Source organism: Solanum dulcamara, chromosome 2, assembly GCF_947179165.1.
Source record: "Solanum dulcamara chromosome 2, daSolDulc1.2, whole genome shotgun sequence".
In the NCBI taxonomy this organism is placed as follows: domain Eukaryota; kingdom Viridiplantae; phylum Streptophyta; class Magnoliopsida; order Solanales; family Solanaceae; genus Solanum; species Solanum dulcamara.
Genome location: NC_077238.1, coordinates 52,269,193 through 52,296,981, shown reverse-complemented (window position 1 = coordinate 52,296,981; position 27,789 = coordinate 52,269,193). Strand labels below are relative to the sequence as shown.

The following is a 27,789-nucleotide window of genomic DNA, read 5'->3' as shown; positions in this document are numbered from 1 at the left end:
TGGGGTCCACCACCCCCAAGCAGCTGCATCACCTACTTGACCCTAAGTAGGTGCATAACCTACTTGCTTGAGGTGCTGCCACGTGTCGCTCCTCCATTGGCTGCCACGCGTCATCTTTTTCCCTTCCTCGCGGGTTCATAATTTCGTCTTATTTTAGGAGCCTATGTAATCCATGATACGTAAGCTTGGTATGTCATTAATCAACTCAAGTGTATAAGACATCTAAATTAGTAGCTTACGTAGGTAAATCGAGTCCTACGACTCATTACTTGGCCTCCAATTCCTTTTGGATTCTTATGACTCCATTTCCAACCTTCCTTCTCATGGGTATCACAATCTTCTTTCCTTAGAGTTGTTTGATAGTGTCGTAGCTTATCCGGTTCACCTGATAGTGTCTAAGGAACTTAAGAAGACGTTCCGAGCTCAAGAGTGCGGGGTGTAACATTTTTATAGATGATATTTTAATATACTCCAAGAATAGTGAAGATCATGGAAAGCATCTTCAAATTGTTTTGCTAATTCTGCAAGAGAAGAAGCTTTATGCCAAGCTTTCTAAATGTGAATTTTGGCTCGGTGAAGTGGCCTTTCTGGGACATATTGTGTCGGTTGCAGGTGTGAAAGTGGATCCTAGTAAAATTCAAGCTATTGTTGAATGGAAACCACCTAAAAGTCCAACTGAAGTAAGGAGTTTCTTGGGTTTAGCGGGATACTATAGAAGGTTTGTCAAAGGCTTCTCCATTATAGCCTCCCCTTTGACTAAACTCTTGAGGAAGGATGTCAAGTTTTTGTGGGATGACAAATGCCAAGAGAGTTTTAAAAAGCTCAAATCCTTATTAACACAAGCTCCTATACTTACTCCACCAACTGAAGGGAAGGAATATGTGATATATAGTGATGCCTCTCATCGTTGTTTGGATTGTGTCATATCAATTTCCTATATAGAGACTTCCTTTATGGAGGGTGCGGAGTGCTCCCAAGATCCTTCTCTGGCATACGTTCTTTCAGATTATATAAATGTACCGTAATTATGATAGTCCAGAATTTTAGCAAACCCAAGAAAAAAGTCATGGGTTACCTCTGTGGGATTAGTATCTCACAAAAGTCACTTCTATCTTTAAAGAAGTTTATGCACCTCCAACAGGCAAAGAAGGGCAAAGAAGGTGTTGGAGTTGGTGCACTTGGATATCTATGGTCCGATAAGTCCTACATCTAATGAAGGTAAATGTTATTTCATTAGCTTTATTGATGATTATAGCAGAAATACTTGGGTCTGTTTCTTAAAAGAAAAATCTGAAGCATTTGAAACTTTTAAGAAGTTTAAAGTGCTTGTTGAAAATGAAGTTGGTTATCAGATTAAGTGATTGTGAACTGATCGAGGTGGAAAATACAACTCACTAAAATTTTTAGAATTTTTTGTAAAGGATGGAATTAAAAGGCACCTTACCGCAGCCTACACACCTCAACAGAATGGTGTGTGAAAGGAAAAATCGCACAATTCTTGATATAGGGCATTTTCTTTTGAAGAGAAGTGGCTTACCAAGAGATTTTTGGGCAGAAGCAGTTCGTTGGAGTGTTCACATATTGAATAGATGTCCTACCAGTTCTATTCAACGTATGACACCTTATGAAGCTTGGAGCAGGCACAAACCAAATGTTTAGTACTTTTGGATTTTTGGGTGTATCACATATGCACACACTCCAGATGTTGTGAGGAAGAAGTTGGATGATAAAGGTCAGAAATGTATTTTCCTTGGTATTGATGACAAATCAAAAGCTTATCGCTTGTTCAATCCTATTACCAAGAAAATTATTATTAGTCGAGATGTTATATCTGATGAAGAAGTATTGGAGTAATAGTTCGTTACAACATATTCCATTTTCTGTTGAAGAAGAAGAAGAACCAGAACTTGTTCAACCTTTGGAGATCAGTTCACAAGCAAGTCCAATACTAAAAAATGCCGGAGGTGTTGAACACGAATCATGTGATGCTCAGTTTAACAATGAACGTCCTCAACGTAGTAGAGGTGCACCGAGCTGGATGGGAAATTATGAGTTATATAGGATCAGAAAATCTGAAAATATAGTCTGTCATTTTTCTTGATTTTTAGATTGTGATCGTATATATTTTACCGATGCCGTCAAATATCCAAAATGGAAGCAAGCCATGGATGAGGAGATTAGATCAATTGAAAGAAATGATACTTGAGAGTTAACAAATCTTCCAGAAAATCAGAAAATCATCGATGTCAAATGGGTTTAAAAAATAAAGTTGAAGGAAAATGGAGAGGTCAACAAGTTCAAATCCCCCTTAGTAGCAAAAGGCTATAAGCAAGAATATGGTGTTGACTATGTAGAGGTGTTTTCTCCCATTGCTCATTTAGATATCACCAGATTGATGATTGCTTTGGCTGCTCAAAATGCTTGGAAAATCTTCCAATTGGACGTGAAATTCGCCTTCCTACATGGTGAACTTCAAGAAAAGGCATTTATCTAACAACCTCCTGGCTATGTGAAATTAGGTGCTGAGAATAAAGTGTTTAGATTAAAAAAGGCTTTATATGGACTAAAAAAAGCTTCAGGAGCTTGGTATAGTCGTATCGATGCTTATTTTTCAAAGGAGGGATTTTGAAAGTGTCCATATGAACATACTCTTTACATTAAAAAGAAGGGTGCAGAGGTCTTAATGGTGTGTTTATATGTGGATGACTTAATTTATACCGGAAGTGATGTGGCTATGATTGAGAACTTTAAGAAGTACATGATGGTTGAGTTTGACATGTCGGATTTGGGTATGATGCATTATTTTCTTGGTCTAGAACTGAATCAATCTGCTAATGGCATTTTCATTTCTCAAAAGAAATATGTGTAAGATATTCTTGAAAAGTTCCAGATGAAAAATTGCAACTCTATGAGCACACCAATGGAGAAAAGTTTGAAGCTTGTAAAATAACCTGAAGGGAGAAAGGTGGACAACACTTTATCCAAGCAAATTGTGGGAAGCTTGATGTACTTGACGGCAACAAGGCCTGATGTTAGGCACGTTGTAAGTCTTATTAGCAGATTGATGGAGAGACCAACAGAAATGCATCTACAAGTTGCCACGAGGATCCTGCGGTACTTGAATGGTACTAGTGACTTTGGAAATTTTTTATCAGATGAAAGCAATTGGAGATTTTCTTGGTTTCACTGATAGTGATTATGCTGGAAATATTGAGGACAGAAAAGTACATCAAGATATGTTTTTATGTTGGGGTCTGGAGTTATTTCTTGGTCTTCAAAGAAGCAACCTATCTTTACTTTGTCGAATACTGAGGCAGAGTACGTTGCTGCAACATGATGTGCTTGTCAAGTTGTTTGGCTGAGGAATGTTCTTGAGGAACTTCATTTTAAGAAGTAAATACCAACGTCAATTTATTGTGACAATACTTCGGCAATTAATCTTTCAAAGAATCCAGTTTAACATGGACGAAGTAAGCATATAGATGTGAAGTGTCACTTCTTGCGTGATCTAACTAAGGATGCAAAGATTAGCCTTATTTATTGTAGAACTGAAGAGAAGATTGCAGACATGTTCACAAAGCCCCTAAAATCAGTATCATTCCTAAAGCTACGTGATCATCTTGGTTTTTTCAAATTAAACTGAAAGATGTTTCAGTTTAAGGGAGGAAATGTCAGCTACGTGACCGGCTTTGTGGGTTATTAGTTAGTTTGTTGCATTTGTTTAGCAGTCAATAAGTTATTTCCTAGTCTGTAGGCTATAAGACTAGTGAAATCAGTCTTTTAGATTCAGATTTTTTAGGTGAATGAACGTGCTCTTTTATTTACGAAGTTTTCTATTTAAAGAGTCTTGTAGCAGCCTATTTTGAAGTATCAACACAGAAGACTTTGCCTGCATATTACATTCATTGTTTGATGCTGTTAACTTTTATCGCAACATGCACTTACACGAAACCCATTATTCTTTATGCTATAGTTACAAGATGCACTACCAAGAAAGGAGAAAGATGGAGAAAATGCACCTACCCTTTGTTTTAAGGTTCTGTTGGCTTCGTTCAATGCATGTTCCTGCCATATGAAAGGTTACCATATCGTGATGAATATATGTACGAAAACTCAAAGACTTTTTTTTGTTTGGCAAATAAACATATTATTGATACCAAAAGTAATACTGGTCTATCAAAATCACCTACTACAGCAGTTTAAACAACAGAAAGCAGAAAACAAATAGATCAAGTAGAAACTATATATCTGCAGCACGCTTCAAGGCATATTGTTCATGCTGCATAATTTAGTCTATCAAAACCACCTCTTCAAGGCATATTGTTCAAAGATTATATTTGTTAATACATAAATTATCAAAATAAATGTATTACCTTTCTCTGAAGATCTGTAAGTTGATCCAACATTAACTGAGTCTGGAAAATTGGAAACTAGTGGTCAGTGCAATCAAACCAAAACAAATCTAGGGCTATCAACTTTTTTTTACGAATAAAAAAGATTTGTTCCACACCAGTTCTAATCAAAAGCTTTTTTTTTTTAATTAGTAGTTATTGATGGCTATATATGAATTTACCCGAGTTGATCTGATCTGTTTCAGCGACATATCGAGCTGCCTCTCAAGTGATTCAAGTTCTTTGCTGTTCAAAGGACCAAGATCTTCGCCAAGAAGATTCCTATTGACAAATCATCAAAAAGAGTACTTATTCCAAGATCGCATGAACAAATTAAATGAAGCGTTCTTCTTAATACCATTATCATATACCTCTGTGATCGCTGTAATGCTTCGTAACGTCCTTTAAGCTTCAAGTACTCCTGCTGGCTACTAATTTCCTATGACCATAAACAGTAATAGAACATTTAAATGCTTAATTTTACATGTTTTTTTGGCTTATGGACTGCAGTGAACCTTTGAAGTGCTTATAATGGAACGGTGTCAATTGTTTGTCATATGTGAAGTTTACTTTACCTTGTTTTTGCCAATTCCCCACCTTTATTTTTCAAGCATTGTTTAATAATATTCCAACAATGTCTCTAGAAAACACTCTCTAGCGACTTGCAAGCACCTTCATAGTTTACGTCTCTAGGAAGTTATTCTTGTTATCATTCTTTGGAGTTAATGTCTTAAAATGTAATTGAAGTATGATAAATTATATATCAAAGTTATTGAAGTTTGTTTTGTATTAATAAAATATTCAACTTATTAATTTTTACTTTAATAAATCAATCAACTATATATAACAAAATTTGACCTAACAAAATAAATTATTTTTTATGCCATATAAACATGGACTCCACAAATAAACAAAATTAAAACAAAAAAAAATTATGCTTCTTCTCCTTCTTTCTTTATTTCTCAATCACAAAAAAAAATAAAGAAGAGGATTTTGAAAGATTTTTAAGGTTATACATACTTAAATTTTATCTTAAATAATGGATTTCTTGGTTGGTGTTATTACAATGTCATTTTTTTGTAAAGAGTATAATTATGTTCTCAACTTTGAATCAAATAATCATCACAAAAAAAGAAGAAGAGAATTTTGAAAGATTTTTAAGGTTATTCAATGCTTAAATTTTATCTTAAACAATGGATTTCTTCGTTGGGTGTTATTACAATGTCATTTTCTTGTAAAGAGTATAATTATGTTCTCAACTTTGAATCAAATAATTCTCATTTTCACTAAGGAATTAAAGTTGGATATAAGGTTAAACGCATTAAATTAGGATATGTGGCTTTATTATAGGATAACTCGATTCACAAAATATTCTGTATCAGTAAAGTTCAAAGAAGAGTAGCACCCCAAAGTGTGTGACATACACAAACATCCTAACCTAATGCAAGCATTAGTTAGTGCCACAACATTTACTCAAACTCAAAGACAACCTACCCTAATTTGTTGCTTTATTTTGTTTTTAAAATAAATTGAACACACTTAAATATTAATTAGAAATTGAATTATTATAAATTGATTTAAATAAGTGGTATTAATAAGATCAATTATCAATTTTACCATTTATATTTTCGCAAAGCGTTAAGAAATACTAGATATTCTTGTAACTCCTCAAACTAAATAGAAAAGATAACCAACTACAAAACTATACTAAAAGATTTTACCTTCAAAGATAAATAGCAAGTCAGACTTACCATCAATGCATTATGAATGATAATAAGAAAACATAACAAGAACATTATAGTAGTACAAGACTTAGCATTGACTTTGTAATATTACAACTACGATTAGAGTTGAATATAACACTTCAAGGATCTTGTACTTGAAATCTACAAAAAAGAGTCATGCCAATAAAAAGAATAAGAAGCATATTTTTTAAAATTTTGTTTATAAGCTTACATGACATAAAAAATAATTAATTTTACCATGTTAAACTTTTCATAATGATAAATGAAGTTAAGTGATTTTAAAAAATAAAAGTCTTAAGTTGAGTGATTTTATTGATACAAAACAAAGTTTAATGACTTTATTGAATAAATTCTTATAATTCAATGACCTTTTAATATATTAACTCCGTATTTGATGATTCCTCTTTTGGTAAGTTTTATTTTCTTGTTCACTAGAAAGACCTTTTTTAATCTCATGTTCGACAAAAATATGGATCAGCTCCCAACAATTGTGCCACACTGGCAAGTAAATTCGGTTACAAAATGACATACTTCCAATCATGGAATATACTACAAGAAGATTGTTGTTACTATTCAATTGTAAAAAAATGGTATGATCATCACATTCTGCTGGGAGAAAAAGTAACTTAAATCTCAGTTGATGTAATCCTTCACTTACTACTTAAAAAACACGGATCAAAATCTCAGCTGCTAAGATAGCCTTTAATAATAAAAAGGTTAATTTTCGGCTACCCATAATGTAGCTTTGCTTTTTAGACATCCAAATGTCTTCAGAATTTTGAAAATGCATGATTTGTTCTCATCGAGTCTATATGATCGAATATGTTGCCTTTGTTTACTATGATTTTAATTTGTATTATTTGGCAGGAATGAACTACCTATTCGTATAATAGGTTAGAGAATGCACTTGTTCCTCATTGTTTGTCTAATAGCTCCCAAATAATTTTATATTATCCTGGTGCTCCCTTCAGGTTTTAGTTGGATGCCCGGATTCTTCGACGACCATTACGTCTTAGGCGAAAGTGTGAATAGACGTAATTTAAGCTGCACAAACTTCTGCAATATCTCATGAAATTCCACATGTTTTAATTGAAAATATTTTTCTTTAACATTAGATCTTGTAATGATTTTAGAGAATGAGAAGCTGAAGATAAAGAGAATTTTCTGTGTATTTTCATCAAAATATACATGTACTTATACACAAGTTTCTGCAACCAATTGTAATATAGACAAAGAAAAATGGGTTGGTTTTGTCCTATTCTAACTTGTCATTACTTTATTTTATTTACCCATAACTATATGGGCATAGTCATATTTTAATTTGGTTGTGTTGTATGGACAGGATGAATCCATTTGTAGGGACAGGATGAGGCCACGTGGTGGAGGATCATATCATCAGAAGAAGTGGAAGAGTCTTCTTGAGACTTCTGTCTTCTTCTTCACTCTTCTTCTCATTTTTCTTCTTCATTCTTCATCTGCTTTCTTCTTTCTCCAACATCCCCCCTCAAGTTGGAGGGGAGATTCATGACCCCCAACTTGTGTAAAAGCGCACGGTGAGAAACCCCAGAGAGGGGTTTGGTGAATAGATCGGCAAGTTGATCCTTAGAGGGAACAAAGGAAAGAGTAATCAGACCGGATTGAAATTGTTGGCGCACAAAATAACAGTCCAATTCAACATGTTTGGTGCGTTCATGGAAGACTGGGTTTCGAGCGATATGGATGGCAGCTTGACTATCAGAGTGCAGCGGAATTGGGAGCGAAATTGGAGCAGAAAGGTCCTCAAGAAGACGAACAAACCAAGTGAGTTCAGCGACAATACGACGCATGGATCGATATTCTGCTTCTGTGGAGGACAAGGAGACGGAGGCTTGTTTCTTCGATTTCCAAGAGATGGGGGCACCTCCGAGGGTAATGAAAAATCCACTAACTGATCTACGAGAATCCTTACATGAAGCCCAGTCCGCATCGCAAAAGGCCAGTAAAGAAAAGGATGAATTGGAAGATAGTAGTATGCCTTGACCCGGATCTAAGCTCAGATATCGTAAAACTCGTAAAGCAGCCGAGAAATGTGATAAACATGGTCGTTGCATGTATTGACTCAGAGCAAGAACATCAAATGACAAATTTGGGCGAGTGTTGGTCAAATAATTCAGCTTGCCTATCAAGTGTCGATAAAGGGTGGGGTTATCCAAGCGAGGACTATCACCTGCGCGAAGCTTGGAGGAGGGATCCAGTAGAGAATGAACTGCAGGCAGATGAGAGACATTGAAGTCATGAAGAAGATCCATGGAAAATTTGCGTTGATTGACAATGAAGCCATGGTCTTCGCGCAAAATTTCCATGCCAAGAAAGTGGTGAATTTCTCCCAGGTTCTTAATTTTGAATTCTGTATTGAGGAAGCATTTGATATTCTCGAGTTCATGCAAATCATCTCCTGTGAGAAGAATATCGTCGACATACACTGCTAGGATGGAAATTAGTGGCCCAGTGTGTTTAAAAAAGAGAGAGTAATCGTTGAAAGAAGATGAATAACCTTTGAAAGCCAAAGCTCCTGCAAGCCGAGCATACCACTGCCGTGAAGCTTGCTTTAAACCATATAGAGACCTTTTTAGAAGACAGACAGGGTTAGGACTAGGAGGTGTCAGTCCTGGGGGAAATTTCATAAAGACCTCTTCTTGGAGGTCACCATGCAAGAACGCATTGTTGACATCTAGTTGCGAAATAGACCACCTCCTCTTAGCAGCAATGGTAAGTAAGCACTGTATAATGGTCATTTTCACAACAGGTGAGAATGTCTCTCCATAATCTATACCTTCCCTTTGTATATCCCCCCTCACAACTAGTCGTGCCTTTAATCTTTCAATACTACCATCAGAGAGATGCTTTATCTTGTATACCCATTTACAGGGTAAAGCTCTTTTTCCTTTAGGTAGCAAGACAACATCCCAGGTTTGATTGGTCTCCAAGGTCTGAATCTCTGAGTTCATGGCTTCCTTCCATTCTGAATGTTGAGAGGCCTGGTGATAGTAGCTAGGCTCAGTAACATTGGAAAGGGAATGGAGTAGTTGCTGATTATTGAGGGATAAGGAGGAGAAAGCATATCGCTTAGCCTTAGAAGAGTGATCAAAGAAAGTTTTCCATAGATCAGTGAGTATCACACTATTGCAAATGTAGTCTCTTAGATATGCAGGCTCATGAGATATTCTACCAGACCTTCTTGGTAGAGCTGTTATAGGGACAGGAGGGGAAGTATCTGATGTAGTAGAGCTTGGATAAGCATGTTCAAGTTGTGGTAATATAGGTTGTTCAGTAGGGGTTTGCTGAGAGGGACTCAGTGACAGATTAGGAAGTGTAGATTCAGGATGTGGACTATAGCCAGAGGCATTATGTGGAGATTCTGAGGGTGTGACTGGGTAGGAACAATCATTTACAGGTTGGGCTGAGTGATTGTGGAGTGATAAATCAGAATGATGATCTGAGGAAGAGGGGGAGTTGAAAAAAATAGGTGTGTGTAAGTTCTCAGATGAGTTGAAAGGAAAATGTGATTCATAGAATCTCACATCCCTAGATACAAACACTTTCCTTTTATCAAGAGACAACAATTTATATCCTTTCTGTTGTAAAGGATATCCTAGTAAAACACAAGCAGTAGCCTTTTCATCAAACTTGTTTCTTCCCTGTGCCAGGGTGGAAGCATAGCACAGACACCCAAAATTCCTCAAATGATCATAGGTTGGTTTCTGTCTAAGCAATATTTCATAAGGTGTAACTCCCTTTAGAACACTAGATGGCAGCCTATTGATGATATGAGTAGCAGTTAAGATGGATTCTCCCCAGTAGCACATAGGTAATTTGGATTGAAATATTAGCCCTCTTGCAATCTCTAATAGGTGTGCATTGGTTGATATCTGAGCCTTTGTGCATATCTTTCCTGTCCATTAGCCATGAATGCTGCAAACTCAGCAATTAACTTGTTGTTTGGCTGGTTTGCTTGGCCTACTGCCATAAATGATCCAGAATCAGAAGTGACACTTGTGTTTGCATATACTTCCCTTTGGTTCTCATCCTGCAAAAGTAAGGAATATGCAACATCTATTCCAGGTAATGGATTCATCATAAGTATATTTCCCCTTGCCTAAGTATATATATCATTCAGTCCCATTAGAAATTGAATCAATCTTTGATCTTCCAGTGATTTTGTTAACTTTGCTTTCCCATCATAGGTGCATTCACATGAGCAACAGGCAATCGCATTTATCCCATCTAATTCATCCCATAATCTCTTAACCTTGGTGAAGTAACCTGCAATGTCACTATTGCCTTGTACTAATCCTGTTAATTCCTTTTGCAGATGATAGAGTTTGGCACCATTTGATTTGCCAAATCTCTGCTCCAGGCTGTCCCAAAGTTCTTTTGCAGTTTTGGAACTCATTACACTATCTGTAATATCCTTAGATAATGCATTTGATATCCAACATACAATCATATCATTGACACAATTCCATTGCTCAAAATCTGCAGATCTCAGGTCTGGAACCTTGCAAGTTCCATTGATAAAACCAAGTTTTCTCTTGGCTGATAGAGATAGAAGGATAGATCTTCTCCAACCTGGGTATCCTCTTCCATCAAAAACACTGTTGACTAGAGTCATACCAGGTGAATCTAAATTGCTTAAGTAATAGGGATGGTTGTTTTCATATATGATTCCTTTTTCACCACTGTCTGATTTGATTTCAGTTGTTTCAGGTATTCTGGGATTTTGAAGATGACTTTGATGTTTTGACACAGATTTGGATGGAGCTTAGAGGTGCTCTGATACCATGTAATGATTTTAGAGAATGAGAAGCTGAAGATAAAGAGAATTTTCTGTGTATTTTCATCAAAATATACATGTACTTATACACAAGTTTCTGCAACCAATTGTAATATAGACAAAGAGAAATGGGTTGGTTTTGTCCTATTCTAACTTGTCATTACTTTATTTTATTTACCCATAACTATATGGGCATAGTCATATTTTAATTTGGTTGTGTTGTATGGACAGGATGAATCCATTTGTAGGGACAGGATGAGGCCACGTGGTGGAGGATCATATCATCAGAAGAAGTGGAAGAGTCTTCTTGAGACTTCTGTCTTCTTCTTCACTCTTCTTCTCATTTTTCTTCTTCATTCTTCGTCTGCTTTCTTCTTTCTCCAACAGATCTGTACTTTCTCGCCTTAATTGATTTTAAACCCCATAATCCTTTCAAAATAATGAATAGGGATTATTGCAGGATGTAATAATGTATTGACCCTCAAGGTCATTTTTGCTCTTCTCCGATCTTTTTAATGTTTAGAGCTTTCTATAGTGACCTCAAGCCATTTATGACTTACTGGCACTAACAGTTCGGTTGCCTGGTCGTTTGTTTGGGTTTTATGATCGTTTCCCTGTTTTGGAGCCCTTGGAGTCTGAATGGTTGACTTCAGTCAAAACTCCATGAAAATGACCTTAGAACAAAATTTCGATGGTTCTATTAGCTTCGAAATGGCCAAATTAGACTAGTAGCATGGTCGGCATGAATATCAAGGCAATTGGTGCGAGTTTGAAGCCATTTGGCGTTTTAGCCTTTGAAATTTGGCCTAAGGTTGACTTTGGTCAACATTCTTCAAAAACGTGCTTAGATTGAAATTTCATCAGCGTGGTTAGCTCCGAAATGACAAGTTTGATTTCGAACGACCTTTCATTCGTGTTCCAAGACTTCCACTCTCATTTCGAGCAGTCTTGTGGAAATGGCAAAAAGTATGCTTGGGTGTGGGACCCACATTTTAACGAGACGACCTCTGATGAAATTTTTTTACTGCGCCATTGATTTTAAAATATCGAATTTGGTGGGGTAGCATAGTCCGTTTGTGTGCACGGGATTCCAAACAAATTTCGAGCACCCTATCGGAGTTAGGCAAATTTCCAAAACCAACTGATATGCATCAGCTAGTGCAGACCAATTTTGGTCTTCACGTTCGCACCTCTGGGGCAGCATTTGCGGAAGCCAAGGATCTAGTCTCCGCGTTCACGGACATGGGGCCGCATTAGCGGAAGCCTAAGACATTGACCTCCACGTTCGCGTTGTCCATGCCTCGTTCACGGTGGACTTTTTGTGTTCCCGAATCCTTGGGAGGTTAGCCTCCACATTCATGGACTCTTTTTCCACGTTCACGGAGAGCAATTCACTGGTCTTTTAATTAAGACCAGTGACACAAACATCCCCGATTTCTTTCCTTTTTTGCGATTTTGGGAGCTATAGAGCTCCAAATTGAGAGATTCCAAGTGCTATGGGTTTGTGTTTATCGTGGCTATGTGTTGGAATATTTGAAAAATCATGCAAGACGATGTTTTGATGTAAAATCTTCCCCAAATGGGGTGCCAAAGCTTAGTTAAGGCTTTACAAGTGTTTTGAAATATTGGGCTTATTTAGGTCGTTTTAAGCATCGATTTGTGCCTCATTTTGGGGTACAATCTCAATAATGCATTTAGGACATTTTCCTGTAGTCATTTTTGAGATTTCCATTGCAGGTCCCACAATCCTAATTTAGACCCAATTTTGGGTCCGTCTCTAAAAAATATAATTTTAGTGTCAAAACATTCGTATTGACGAGGTGATCGATATTTTATTTACGTGGAGGAAATTGACGTTGATTTTTTTGTGAAAATTTATCAGGAAGTAGACTTGGAGCGCGCATGTTCGGCTTTGAGGTAGGCCACAGTCTCTTATTCTTTGATTGAGCTTCAATAGGTATTGTTTAGTATATTTTACTTGTGGTTTGGATTGTATGTGATGAGTTAGGCTTGTTTCCTAGATTTTTGGTTCTTTGTCCCGGTGTGATCGTTAGGCTAGGTTGTCTTTATGAGATTTTCCGTCTAGTTGGTAAGCTTATTAATTATGCGTTAGTTTGGCCCTATTTAGCCTATTTTAGGTTAATTGTTTGATTTTTATGTGGATGGAGGATTAGCGCCTCAGAATTGGATTGGAGTTTATCCGTAGTTGATGTAGCCGTTGTTGGCCGAACGTTATGAGACTTAGTATCCTTCGCTATTATAGCACCTCTCTTAAAGCCTTGGTGTAGAGATTTACACCCGGTTAGGCTTGTGAATTACTATTGGACTCTATTTCTAGATTTAGAGTTAGAATCCCGTACGCTTTCCTGTTGCCGTTTGGCAGGGCTATCTGTGATTATGGATCTCGAGGTGATATTCTCCTCTTCCTTGTTACCCAGTTAGGGTTCAGTTCCTTGTTGGGCGTTGTGTTTGAGTTAGAGGAGTAGAGTTGACCTTTAGGCCTTGATTTGAGGTTGGTTGTATTGTGAGCCTTGTTGTATGCTCTAGAGGATAGGGTGTTTGTAGATTCATTATTGTGTGTGATTGTGCCTGTTGTTTGGGTGCTGGTGATGACATGTATTGCATTGGATTAATTTTTTCTCACGGATGTACTCGACCCCGGTGCATGTATTGGTTCTAGCATTAATTTGAGAAAGTTGGGTTGTAACTCAAACTATTTTATATTGATTTTTGAATGGGGGGTCGTACTACCATTTTACTACTATTTCAGTGGACTCGAGGCATCGAGGATGCTCTCATTTTATACTGATTCAAGGCATCATGGATGCGCTCATTTTTATACTAATTCGAGACATCAAAGATGCGGTCATTTTATACTGATTCGAGGCATCAAGGATGCACTCATTTTATGATATTAATTCGAGGCATCGAGGATGCGTTCATGTCACAGATTGAGAAAAGACCTAAATCGAGACCAGGCGGTATATAAGGGCGTTCCCGAGCCCCGCATGACGATTCCATAGACGTGCATAGGTCCTACTTCCTGGTCGGAACTGGAAATAGGTGTATATATCTTTATATGAGGTGATGGGCATAGATGGTACTACTGGTTTTTTACATTACTTTTATGCATATATGCATTGTCTATCACCAGCATAGTTGTTTGTATCTGTCAGTAGTATGGCCGGATGTCGTACGGATTTACCTATTTGTGAGTGAACTTTTCGAGTACACAGGGGCTTGGGAGGTATTGTCTTACTATTTGCAAATTTGTGGCAGTATAAAGGGTGGTCTCTTATTTGAAGGTAGTTGCTGCCCTTGTTCTTACTTATCTATCTTTTGTGCAGGAATTTAGTTGATATAGTCCTTTGGGCTATTATGTGATATCTGTGCTTACTTTTGTTAGTACTTTGTCATTTAGTTGTCTCCCCTTCGTAGCGTGTTGTCGTGTTTAGGTCTTGAGCCAGCGCCACCAGGTACGTCCTTTGTTTCCTTGATTGTTTTCTATCATCCCCCTTTTTTCAGATGTTCTTATTGTAGGATTCCCTATTATTCTTGTTAGTTATTGGTGATATACACTCCTTACTTACATGTTCTTTATACTTGTTTTATCTTTGGAGCTCAGTCAGTCGATGCCTACTGAGTGCCACTTGTTGGTACTCATATTACACTTCTACACCCTGCAGATCATAGTATGGATTTTTACTACTGATTTGGATATCGTGCGGAGCAGTTCTTGGTTTTTAGAGACTTGGGTGAGCTCTTGGCGTTCAGAGTTGCCCATCTCCTTTTATGATGGACTTGGATCAGTCTTTATTTCATATTCGGAGACAGTCTGTATTACTATTATTATTATTATTGTATATCTATAAACTTTGTACTTCCTTATTTGGTCTAGTGGCTCGATTATCGACTGATATCAGGTCTTGATGGTTATGTTATTGTATTGTTTTTCTTCTTCTTTTCTCATTATTATTATTATTATTATTATTATTATTATTATTATTACTACTACTACTACTACTACTACTACTATTATTATTATTATTATTATTATTATTATTATTATTATTATTATTATTATTATTATTATTATTATTATCATTATTATTATTATTATTATTATTATTTTTTGCTTCTTTCCTTCCGCTTAGGATGGTCCATTGTCTATGGTTCCGGGCTGTGGAGTTATGCTTACCTACTGGTGGGTTGATAATACGTGTCATCCATGACCTGAGGTATCGGGTCGTAATAAATAATTTTGTTATGTTAAGCATTGCTACTTGTATAAATGAGTAGAATCTTTTCCCTTAGATAATATTGCTACTCACCCTATAGTTCCTTCTGAATCATATTTACACACAGAGGTGGAAATTTTCTTGAAATTAACAGCAGTTACACTGTAATTATGTATATACCAAGAATACTCAGTAATATTTGTGGAAGAAAAAGTTGGAATATTAACATTTACCAGTGCTTCTCGTGTGGATATATTCGTTTCTGGTGCTCCGTAGTTGCACTTCTGGTACCTCTCTAAAGTCCTTAGCATGCTGTTCATTGTCACAAACATATGATGTTTCAGTTCACAAAATAACAAATTAGAAAATTCAAAAAGAAAAAAAAGAGAATGTAGTAGTGTTTGTTTTTTCTTATGAAGAAAATATGTTCCTTTTTCATCTTATCAACATGGTATTACATTATTAACTCTAAAAAACCTGAGAATTTAGCTATTTCCAAAATCTTAGTCAGATCCAGACACAAAGCAGTAACGTAAAGTAAATTTTGAAAGACATTCTGATAGATCTACTTTCCTTTTAGAGAAAATAGTCTAAAACCCCCCTAATCTATATCCGAAATTTCAACTACACACTCCAACTACACAGGTATTCTATCACCCCCGTGAACATTATTTTTATTTATCTTATACAGCCTTGAATGCTGACTTGTCCACATAAACCAAATATAATGAATATTGTGTATACACACACGGTCCCACTTAAAATTAGATCCACCCACGCGAATTCTTTTCTTTTCCCTTAATACTCTCTTTTTATTTCCTCCTAAAAATTCAGACCCAACTCTTTTCTCTTTTCTCATCTCCCTCACCCATTGATTTAGACCCATAAGTTTGCAAATTTAATAAAATTTTGCGTTTGCATCTCACTTCATCGTGGAGCATTGGGTATGATTCATCCATACAAAGCTTATTCAAGTTTTCATTTGCCATTTTAACGAATTTAGAGAAAAATTAAAATTAAAGACCCTAAATAAGAAATTGGAGCTGATTACAAACCCTAACTTTAAGATTTGAAGTAGGAAGTAGCATTAACGACAAAATCCTAGCTATTTTTGGAAGAAAATTAGAAAAAATTGAAGAAGAAAATCAAATGTAAATTGTGGGGAAGAAGCAATGATATTTAATGTTGGAGAAAATGACTTTTGGGAATATTTTTTCCCAAAAATTAGGCGGATATACACATGTATGTAATTTTGGGCAACTTGAATTATTTTTGCCTCCTGTAACACGCCTAGGGGAGGTGTTCTCACCTCCCATGACAGGTCAACACTCAAAGGTGTATAAAATACATTAAAAAAATATTCAGGAAGGTGATAGATACTTGTGTAATTGGAGTGTGTAGTTAAAATTTTAGGTATAGATCAACGGAATTTTAGACTATTTTCTCTTCCTTTTATAAAAATCTACTTTTAAACCACAAGACTTCTCCTGTAACCGGATATAAGATTGTTTCATCAACTGATCAAAGAAAAAGACAACTTAGAGATCAATAATTAGATTAAATAATAAGCCCATATCAAGTGCAATTCTCTTAAGGAAAAAGAAGAGAGGGAGAGATATTCCGACTTCTTGATGGTCTAAAATAGTGTTTTCAAGAGAAGACTGAAATTAATAAATTATAAAGTGAAAAAAAGATGCTAGGGAAAAGCATTAAGAAGAAGAAAAAACCAGAGAATCCAAGTTTGAAGATGAACTTCCATCAAAAGTAAATGATCAAAATAAAGAAATTTAAAAGCAAATCCAGATAAAATAAAAAAGTAGGGTTGTAAAAGTCCTAAAGATTGGAACTTTGTGACCAACACCATCCAAAAGCTTTATTGATGTATTGAACAGTGAACCCTAAATTTATTGATGGAAAATTTTCAATGAAAAATCCCAAGTGAATTCGAGATGAAGAATAGAACTTAATAAGCAACATGAGGTTCAAGAAATTCTTCTTCAAAGGTAAAGAAAATTCAGAAGGAAGATACAACAATAAGAAACAGTAATTAGCTGTTTAGCTTTATAGATATCAACAAGAAGTAGATCAGACCATCTTTTTTGCAAAGAAAAAAATACTGTTTGGTTTAAGTGGTCAAAGGGAAAGAAGAAGAAGAAAAAGGCCAATTGAAATGATCGAGTAGAAAGAACACAAAATGGAGGAGACTAACAAGCAAGAAACCACAACCCTCAGAGCAGAAATTCAACATAGATATAGAAATTTATCTTCTTTTCATGGTTTCCTCTTGCAGATCTAACAACACCTACAAGCACAAAGTCCTATACACTCCAAAATATTCATAAAAATGGAAAATTTATTCCACACACACACCCAAAAAAAAGAGAAATAGTTAATCACTTGTCACAAAATTTCTCATTTAGATCTCAAAACAGCAAGAAGGAAACAGAATCTAGAAAGAGAAAGATATAAGAGTAGATATACATAGCTATACGTAATGTATTTCAAAAGTATTTTTTGGTTGTAAAATCTAAAGATATACCTAGAGCTACTGCAGAACTCATAGAGTTTTCCCCTATTGGAGAAGATGATGAGAGCAACCTCAGCATCGCAAAGAACAGAAAGCTCATAAGCTTTTTTCAAAAGTCCATTTCTTCTCTTAGCGAAGGTCACTTGCCTGTTGATCTTGTTCTCTATTCTCTTTAGCTCAACCCTACCCCTTCCCATTTCTTTCTCTCTCTCTCCCACAACAAAAGCACAAAACCCCTTTTTCTTCTCACGCCTTTCTTTGCTTCAATCTTTTTATATATACATGCATTTATAGATACATATGCAATATGTATATATAGACATAGCCATAGTAAGCACGCCAGTACTCCTACATAAGAGTTACTGTTAAACAAATTGTTCTAGTCTTTTCTTATTGGATTTCTACCAATTAACTCTAATCTAATAAAGTGTATAATATTTTATTTACAAAAATAAATTATGAGATTGTCATGTTACACTTTTTCTGTCTTATTTGATGCTATGTTTTTATTTTGTTCTTTGATTTATAGTTATTCAAAATTAATTTTTGTTAGCTTTCGATTCTATTGACACCCTATTATTTCAATTTAACACTTATATCATCTCACCCAATCGGATTCCAAAGAAATGATACACCTTTTTTTCCTACTGTGCCACTGAATCCCTCTCTCTTTTAGGAATATGCTCTGAGACCCTAAACTATTTTGATCATTTTTATTTGTCTATTTACAATTTTTTGGATGAGCAATCAAAATAAAATGTTGCATTCAAGTTTCTCTTTAGTTTTCAGTTTGTTTTTATTTCTGAAGCAGATTGAAGAAACGATTTGGTGCAGGAGAGGTGTTTGGTAAGTAGGAAATCTTAAACCTGATGTGTAAATGGGTACCCTAAATGCTACGTCTCGATATGTTATCTGATGTCATAGTGACTAAACAGATTAGATACAACTGACTTACGTGTAGAGATTATTTTTATATGATGGATTGATAGAGTGCATTAGTTTTGTATTAGTAGTATTTTTTGTTGATACATTTTTAAAAAAAATTTATGTATAACTAAAGAGAGTATTAGTTATACACTCTATTTGATATTAAAGAATAAATAACTATAATTTTTTCTGTATTCATTTCACGTATCACTGTTTGACTTGGCACCGTGTTAAAGAAAAAGAAGAAATATTTTTGAAATTTATGGTCTAAAATAATCCTTAAATATTTGTATAGTTGTAATCATTTCATTAAGAGTAAAAGAAGAATTTTAAAGTAAAGTTGTTTCTAATTATATTAAGGTGACATTCTTTGTAGGACAAACTAAAAAGGAAAGGGTGACACATAAAATATGACAGAGAGAGTATGAAAATTCATGATATTATCAATGTAAGGAATTTTAATGCATACATTAACACGGTCAAATGCATACTCTTGTTACTCAAAATCTTTTGCACATTCTTTTCATCGTATTTGTGGAGGATATTTTTGTAGATAAATAAAAAAAATTGAAATATGTAATGCATTTTACTTTTAATACACCAAATAAGAGACTGCAATTTCAGCATAAATAATGCAAGCATAATTAATATCAAAATTACTATTACAAGCATCACTAATATACCAACCCTTCGGGGTGGGACTTCCATGTTGGAGGTCTCATGTTTGAAACCCCTTGCCAGCAGAAAACAAAGAGTTTGCCTTCTAGGTCCAGTTCATCGCACCGAGCTTGCCTAATGCAGTTTACCTCTCCTGTGTAATTTGTGAGATATTGCATAGAAGCGGCAGAAGTTTTATCCTTTGCGCACCCAATTGGTAGTGACTGCGGATTTCCTTGTCATAAAAAAAGGTATTACTAATACGTCATGTTTAACACTATTCTTATACATCCTACCAAACGATCCTTTAAATATGTAACTTTTTAGATATGTATTATTAGTATCATTTATGCTTCACTGTACCAGTTGATTTCTTTTTAAAAAAAATATCGACTTTCATTTAACACTATATTATATGCAATCAATAACAACATCTTATTATAGTAGTGAAAAATATCAGGACAAACAATCTCATTAGTCTTCATCTAATTTGATATGCATTGAATGACAAGAGGTGACTATTTTTTTATTCGATTTTTCATTCAGTGTTCGATATCTACGTTCGAGTCCGATTAAATATTGATTCGTGCCAAAAAGTCTCTAAGGGCTAAAGCGCTCTCTACATCTAGCGCATTGATGATACTAATGACAAAGAAGTCCACAATACAAATTAACGGTGTGTTCGGTATGGAGAAAAATATTTTTGATTATTCTCATGTTTGGTTGGTCAAAATTTTTGAAAAATATTTTCTCTAAGAACATAAGTAACTTAAAAATGAAGAAAATGACTTCTTCAATGAAAATAAGGAAAACAGGTTGTACAAGTTACATTCCATATTGATTGAGATCTCCCCACACTTTAACACACCTCATCTTCACCTCACTTTATGTGGCCCCAATACCCACCAACCCCTATCCATCACGCCTCTCATATTATTTATTTACGTTATATATAAATAATTTTAGAAATAGTTTTTGCATACATATTAATTTAAGAAAATAAGTAGAAAAAGGTCTTTTTTAGAAAAGATTTCCCTCCCCGCAAAGCGGAGCACACCCACAGAGAATATTTTGTGAGAGCATCGACTTTTACCAATGATTCTTTTTCAATTTGAACGCGACAACTATAATTTAATCATGAAACTTGAATAAAAACTGAACTGTACACTTTGAGTTGAAAATTTAGTCTTACTCTATATGACAAATCTTACTACGTACTCATAAATGATTCAAGAAAAATAAACTCTTTAGTATAATTATTCACTAAAGAATCTCGATAAGCCAAGAAATGGATCTTTCTATTCATGTCATTGACCAGTTGAAAATTGGTAAAAAATAATAATATTGTCTATCGTTGTAAATTTGTACATGACGTTGATCATGTATGGACTATTAATTAATTAGGGACGAACTCAAAATGATTAATTCAATAAATTATCCAACACTTTTTTTTGCTTATATATTTGAAACTAGGTTTGAAATTAGAACTAGCTCATCCTTCGATATTTGATGCTTTTTTGTGGACTCAATTGTCTGGATACATTTTATTATTAAAATAATTATTCAAATTAAATCATGGCTATCAAGTATAAAAAATGACCATAACTCCCATAAGATCACTACTCCATGGTCTTTCTTGATCTAGAATGTGCTTATCACTTCTTTTGACCATCAACCCATGTTCTCTATATTCTCACAATTTGTTAGCCTATTTTCTTTCAATTTATCTCAAGAAAGAATTCCACATCTATAAATAGTAATCATTCTAACCTCATTGTGATGGTGTGTGAAAAATAATGCAGAGTGCATGAAAAAGTGTGAGAAAAGAATTTTATTTGTTGAAATAGAGTGTTATTTTGATGCAGTGTAGATGACTAAACATCTTGTACAAATTTTATAGAGTTATACGACTTTAATCAATTGCTGTAATTCAGAAGAGACAAGTCAAGAATACGTAATGACCCATTCCATCGTTACAACTTTTGTTGGGATGCAAGTACATGAGTAAAGTTTTCCTAAGAGGAGATTTGATAAAAAAATTGGACTAGGCTAGTTTCTGAAAAATACATGGTGTTGTTGGGTTAAGAGAATGTTCGTGTTCCGCAGTGTAGCATTTCAATTTTTTGAATTTAGATTATGTTAGAGGAGGGGCTTAGTGGTCCATACGAACTTTTGAATGAGAAACAGAGTCGTTATATATATTTTCGTGATGAGACATATCTGTGACATTATGACATCCAGTGTGCATTGCGAAATGGAGAAAAATTACAACTTCCCCCAATACTTGTTAGGGTAGTAGTAGCGGGACTCCCATCGCAGTAGTGGGACCACTATAGCGGTCAGGTGACCACCGAAGTGGCAATCAGTTGAAATGAGGGACCACTATAGTGGCCACTTGATCTCCATAGAAGGACCCCACTGCAACAGTCAAGGGGTCGCCACAATGGCCATCAATAGTGATCAGATACCTATTCTCAATTTTTAACCTTATTTTCATTCTAACATTCAAAAGTTCGTCCTTAGGCTTGAGAGAGGTGATTTTTTACCAACTAGGGATTTTTTTATCATTGAGGTAGGACCTTTACTCCCTTCTAATATCAATTAGTCTGGTTAATTTGTAGGATCATTAGAATGAGAGTTTATGTGAAATTCTTTGGTTTATGCCTTAAGTTCATGAATTAATGAGATATGGGTAGTCCTAAATTAGTGTAATAATGATTCTAGATTGTTAGATTTTACTTTACAAAATATAACTTCTTATCTTTAACATGATTTATGGAGAGTTGGGACAAATTGATGGGTGAAAAACTCTAACTTGATGGTTTAGCTATGAACAATGGTAAAATCAATCGGATTTTATTTGGAATTTTTAAAATAGTAGGATGAGTGATTGAATACTGTGTTATTATTGTTTTAGATCATGAAAAATTTAAAGCTTCGAGAAAATAAAAAACTCTTGCAGAATAGCTTGCATTTAGTTTCTTCGATTGAGGTAGGCTATGGTTTAATTAAATTTTATACTTGACTTAGATTCATGTATGCTCTTAGTTGAATACTTTTTGGTTTGTCTTCAAACACACTTGGGATTGATGACATGTTTGTTGCTACTTAAAAATGCATAAGTTATTGATTGATGAATTATTTGAGTTACTTGTATTTCAAGGGTACTTATAATTATTGTACACTAAATTTTTATGTGTGATAGAGGTAAGGGTTATTATAGCCTACCCATTGATAAGTGGCTCATGTCCAAGGTGAACTTTTAGACGAGCAATTATATTATTTGGAGGGTCGGGTATCATGTGGATACGGTACATGGACGAAGCTGGTCACCTGCAGATCCTGGCTAGATGGACATAAATAAGACCCTTAACATGTGTGTGCACTTTTCTATTGATGTGTGAGTTTATTACTAAGATTTTTGAATTTTGTTAAGTTATGATACTTGATAGTTTTTTGACTTGTCACCTGCTATGGTCTAAAGGGTTATGTTTGTACTTGTTGGTTGGTGAATGTTTTGCTACGTGTTGAATGCCTGGTTTACATGTTGGTCACTTATGTGTTGTGTTCTTCTAATTTGAGTCGACATATGATATTTATCAGTACATAGTGACTTGCATTGATACTATCATGTGATTTTCTTTTGTTCAATATAGAATGGGTATTAGAGGATCCTTTGAGACCTTATTTCAAGCGTGTGCCAATAGTTTTCTCATCCAAAGGTGAGCGCTCAATTTTCAAGCTATCATGGATCATCATAGTAGTCTTTGTCCATGTTTTAGACATTGAGAGTCGCTTTCTCTTTTTTTAGTTTTCGGACACTTATGTTAGACTTGATTTTATTTAAAAGTTCTTGTATGATGACTTTTAAGTCATGGGGATTTTATTAGGTAGTTGATTTATTTTCACAATAATTTAATTTATTGATTTTTAAATTATTATTAATTTAATTTGACTTAATTATGTTTTGTATTGAATGGTTAATGAATTTGGCTTAGGATTTTGGTTAGATTGTGCAATGATCCTCGAGGCTATTTTTTTTGCTTTTATGTGTTTTTACTCTTTCACCCTTTTCCATAACAGGCTTGGTTTTCAAGGAGTGATAAGTGGTGAATTTACCACTTATTTAGATCTCTTTTCTTATGTTTTGTGTCTTCTATTCAAATAAAACTACTTATGATGTGATTTACTAATATTTCAAGTGTGGTGATGCCAAAAGTCGTTCGAGATAAAAGGAAGAGAAGAATGATTACTTTGTCTTACTGCTAGGTGTCTCTCGCATCTGTGAGGAAAGACTCGCAAAAGCGGAACTACACCTACAAAAATAGAGTTGCACCAACAATAAGATTACTGCTTCATTGGAGTCGCACCAGCGATCAAGATCCGCAACTATGGCCATGGAGCTGCGATGAAGACTTGTTCCAGCAGAGCTGTTGAAACATTTCAAGGACCGCTCCTATGATAAATATTCCACCATCATGATACCATACCTACGATGGAAGTTCTGTAGGGGCGGTTAACAAGCTACAGTTTTGCTCAGATCAATCATTTCACATTCTTCGAAACCCCAATCCACAAAAAATCTCTCAACCTTTTGAAAAAAAACATCTTTGGTCTATCCTTGAGCTATCACTTATTACGGAGAGCAAGATTCAACATCCTACATCATTAGAGTGAAGATTAAAAGCTTTAGTTGTGAAATTTTTAATTCTTTCTTTAACTCTATGGTTATATTGAATATTTGAAGGTATACTTGTTATTGGGTATTGTATTATAATAAATAACAATATTTGAGTTTTAAATTTCTATATTGTGCTTTTGTAATTAATTTACCATCTTCTAATTTATGAAATAACTCTTTCATTATCTAGTTAATCTCATGCTTTAATATTTTTCAAAGGGAGTGATCAACCCTAGGGCTTGCCCATTTTTATTAATTTGCGGGATTTAAGGATTTAACCCTCATCTAATTTATTTGAGCTAGAAATAATAGAATCTTTGTGTTGCCTAAAATGGAATGTCTTTGTTGCTACTTAGCTAGGTTTGAAATAACTAGTTGAGAGATATTTGCCTATGACTGAGGAATATAGGTGGATAATTGAGATTCCAAGGAAGGTTTGATTAGAACATGATTAATTAGAAAGTATAAAATTGCTTTGTAATTGATTGTATAGTTATTGATTGTTTTTCATTTCCTAAATCCCCTTAGATCCTTGGTTGTGGATTTGTCACGATTCGAAGGGCTCCAACCAAGCCTCTTGATGTATCGTAAGCATGCATAAGGTAACATAAATAGGAAATAACATAGGAAAGAGTCTCAAACATGAATTATAAAAGAGAGTGTAAGTTTGACTATATAGACTCGACATCATTTGTCCAACAAATGCCTATACTAATCAAGAAGGGAGGGGGCTAAGACATGCACCAAGCTCACCCTCAACATGAATATAAAAAAAGTCTTTGAAATGAAACAAACTTATAACTTGAAGTAAGAGCCCAAAATTTGGAAACCCGGAAAAATAAGGATCAAAACATGAAATTTTTGAGAGCCTACAATTTTAGCACCCAGTGATGACCATGGAAGGCCATCACGGGCCGTGGTGAATACGACGCCTCGTGGTGAGCCACCATATTGTAACCCTGAGGTTTAGACCTATAGGGTGAGGTCCACAATAGGGAACCATAGACCTTGGTGAGAACCACGAGCCGTGAATCCCTCCATGGTGAGCCCTCCCTTGAGACCTTAGAACACGACTCCAAGGCTAAGACCACGATTGGCCACCACGGGCCATGTAGCTCTTCACAGATCATGATGGGTTCTGTGGTGGTCACTCATGTAGACCCACCTACAGCGCCTGCACCACGTCTACTCTTCAGGGACGTAATGCACTCCACAGACCATGAAGGGTTTATATGGAGGAGGTTCTGAAACCTTCCCCTGCAACCTCAGAATTTCCAATTCTAAGGCTAACATAAAAGACACCACCACGGTCCATTATAATCATCGTGTACCATGATGGGTCCTTTGTGGTGAGTCCTAGTCCCAGTTAAATGAAGGGTAATCCAGTCATTTCCCTATTATTTTATTAATGTATATAGATATTTTTTGGACTAGATTCACTACAAAAATATCCTAAATACCGCTAAACCTTCTATTTTTCCTTATTAACTCCTAATCAACTTTAAGATTTCTCTCTCAAGGCTCAATCAAGGATTCATCGTTTTCATCAAGTTTGACTAGGGTTTCTTCAAGAACAAGTCTTTTTTTCCAATTCTAAGGTCAAATTAAATCAAGGTATGTAAGGATTGATCCATGGGTCCCTTTCACCCATGGAGTCCCAAGGTTTTTACTCAAAATCTCATAAATTTCCATTGGGTTTATAACCCTAGTTTTATAAATTTGCATTAGACTAGTTAAATTATGCTATTAATTATTATAGATGATCATTATAAGTATGTTCCTACATGAGTTACATGATTTTAGGATAAATATTTATTGCCCATACATGAAGCCTATTTTCAATGATGATAATATGAAGTATGATTATGAATTCAATGGTTTCAACGTATTATCATGATTTTCATTCAAATTAACTATGTATATGAGTTTTGCTCTAAATTTAAGTATGAATTATAAATATGTTCAAGATATGAATTTCATGCAAGTTATGAAGAGAGGTGACTTAGGGCCCTATGTGGTGACCTAGGACCCTATGTGGAGACCTAGGACCTAATGGTATGAACTATGCAAGTACGATTTGTAATGATGAAAGGCCAATACTCATATTGCAATTATGTGATTAAATGAGCTGTTCAATGAATTATGAAGTTTATGAACAAGTCATGATATATGCTAAGTATGCTTACTATGTTATGCATTCTATGGGATTTGCCTTAGGACCGAGCGAATTTGAGGTGGGGGCCCTACCAAAAGCCTTAGTAGTAACCTCAAGTCCCCTAAAATGCGTGCCACTATAGGTTTTCCTTTATGGCTTAGCTAGTAGATCCACATATAGCGTATGTACATGACCCGCCTAGCCGCGTATAGTCTACCTTGGCAAGTAGATTCCCTTTTCTTCCGTTATATGGGAAGACATCGGGATTCCATATTATAGCTCGCATGATCTTATTATCATTTATGGTTCTATCCCACCTATGTATGACCTGTTATGTACTTTTGTGATTTCAACTACGCTTTTCAAATGCTTTGATCATTATGATTTTCTCATGACTTTACTTATCTTTTCTTACTATTGTACTTTACTTGAGCATTGCATCTCATGATTTATGTTGCATGTCATGCCCTCCTACTTAGTACATTCAAAATTACTAACGTATATTTATTGCCTATATTATCTCATAATGTAGGGGTTTAGGATCACACTCCTATCGCACATGGCTAGTAGAGTCCCTTATCGGTCAAGTTTTTAGTGAGTTCTCATCTATGGGGGACTAGTTATGAGTTGTTTGTTTCATTTCAAAGACTTTGTTATATTTTGTTTGAGGATGAGCCAGGGATATGTCTTAGCCCCCGCCCTTCTTATGTAGTAGGGGCAATTGCTGGACCTATGTATGGAGTCTACGTAGTCGGGTTTACATTTCTTCTATGATCATATTTTAGACACATCCTACATTAATTCTGCACTTACTTTACCTTATGTATGCTTAATGATATGTCAAAAAGGCTTGGTTGGGGACCCTTCAAGGGTTCGATCATTGTGTTACTACTAGTTCCTAGGTCGGGTCATGACAAACTTGATATCAGAGTATAAGGTTTAAGATGTCCTAAGTTGTCCAACATGCCACATCAAGTAGAGTCTTATTCATGGTTATGAAGCACGCCACAACTATGAATAAGAGTCTCCAAGGTGTTTTAGGAAACTCTCACTTCTTTCATGGTCTATGTCTTGCTATAGATTTTACCCTAAGAATTCCTTTCCCTAATGATTGTTGTTTGCAATTTTATGAAAAATACCTTAAAAAAGACCACCTGTGCCAAGAGGGATCAATGCTAACAAAGCCCAAGCTCCTCTGGCTCCTCAAGATAATTTTCCCCTACCCAACCAAGTGACTAATGTAGATTTTTGGACCGCTATCACTATGCTAGCCCAAGTAGTGGACAACCAAGGGGTTGCGACTCCTTCTAATATTTTCACTCTAGCTTCTAGGGTGAGGGAATTTACAAGGATTAACCCTCCAAAATTTTATGGCTCAAAGGTTGATGTGGATCCTTAATAGTTCATTGATGAGGTATATAAGATAGTAAGCATCATGAAGGTGATGTCGGAAGAGAAAACGGAGTTGGCGGCTTACCAACTCAAGAGTGTGGCTCAAGTTTGCTATACTCAATGGAAGATAGAGAGGATGAATGAAGGTCCTATTGAATGGGAAGCTTTCAAAATTGCCTTCCTTGATCACTTTTTCCCGCTTGAGCTAAGAAAAGCCAAGGTGTTGGAGTTCATCAATCTTCGACATGGCAATATGGGAATAA

General features: G+C 35.4%; 1 protein-coding gene across 4 annotated transcripts in view; it reads right to left on the bottom strand.

Moving 5' to 3' along the window:
• Positions 1–18,112, bottom strand: part of LOC129880565 (agamous-like MADS-box protein AGL9 homolog) — a 64,874-nt gene extending 46,762 nt beyond the window's left edge. For 3 of the 4 annotated variants that reach the window (XM_055954654.1, XM_055954653.1, XM_055954652.1), the window contains exons 1-6: positions 17,727–18,112; positions 15,421–15,499; positions 4,763–4,830; positions 4,574–4,673; positions 4,374–4,415; positions 4,024–4,065 (exon numbers count right to left, since the gene is read on the bottom strand). In XM_055954654.1, the coding sequence (XP_055810629.1) occupies positions 4,024–4,065; positions 4,374–4,415; positions 4,574–4,673; positions 4,763–4,830; positions 15,421–15,499; positions 17,727–17,911 (516 nt within the window). In that variant the 5' untranslated portion in view covers positions 17,912–18,112. The remainder of the gene's footprint in view (positions 1–4,023; positions 4,066–4,373; positions 4,416–4,573; positions 4,674–4,762; positions 4,831–15,420; positions 15,500–17,726) is intronic. The other variant, XM_055954651.1, reaches the window with a different exon arrangement.
• Positions 18,113–27,789: the final 9,677 nt, after the last annotated feature.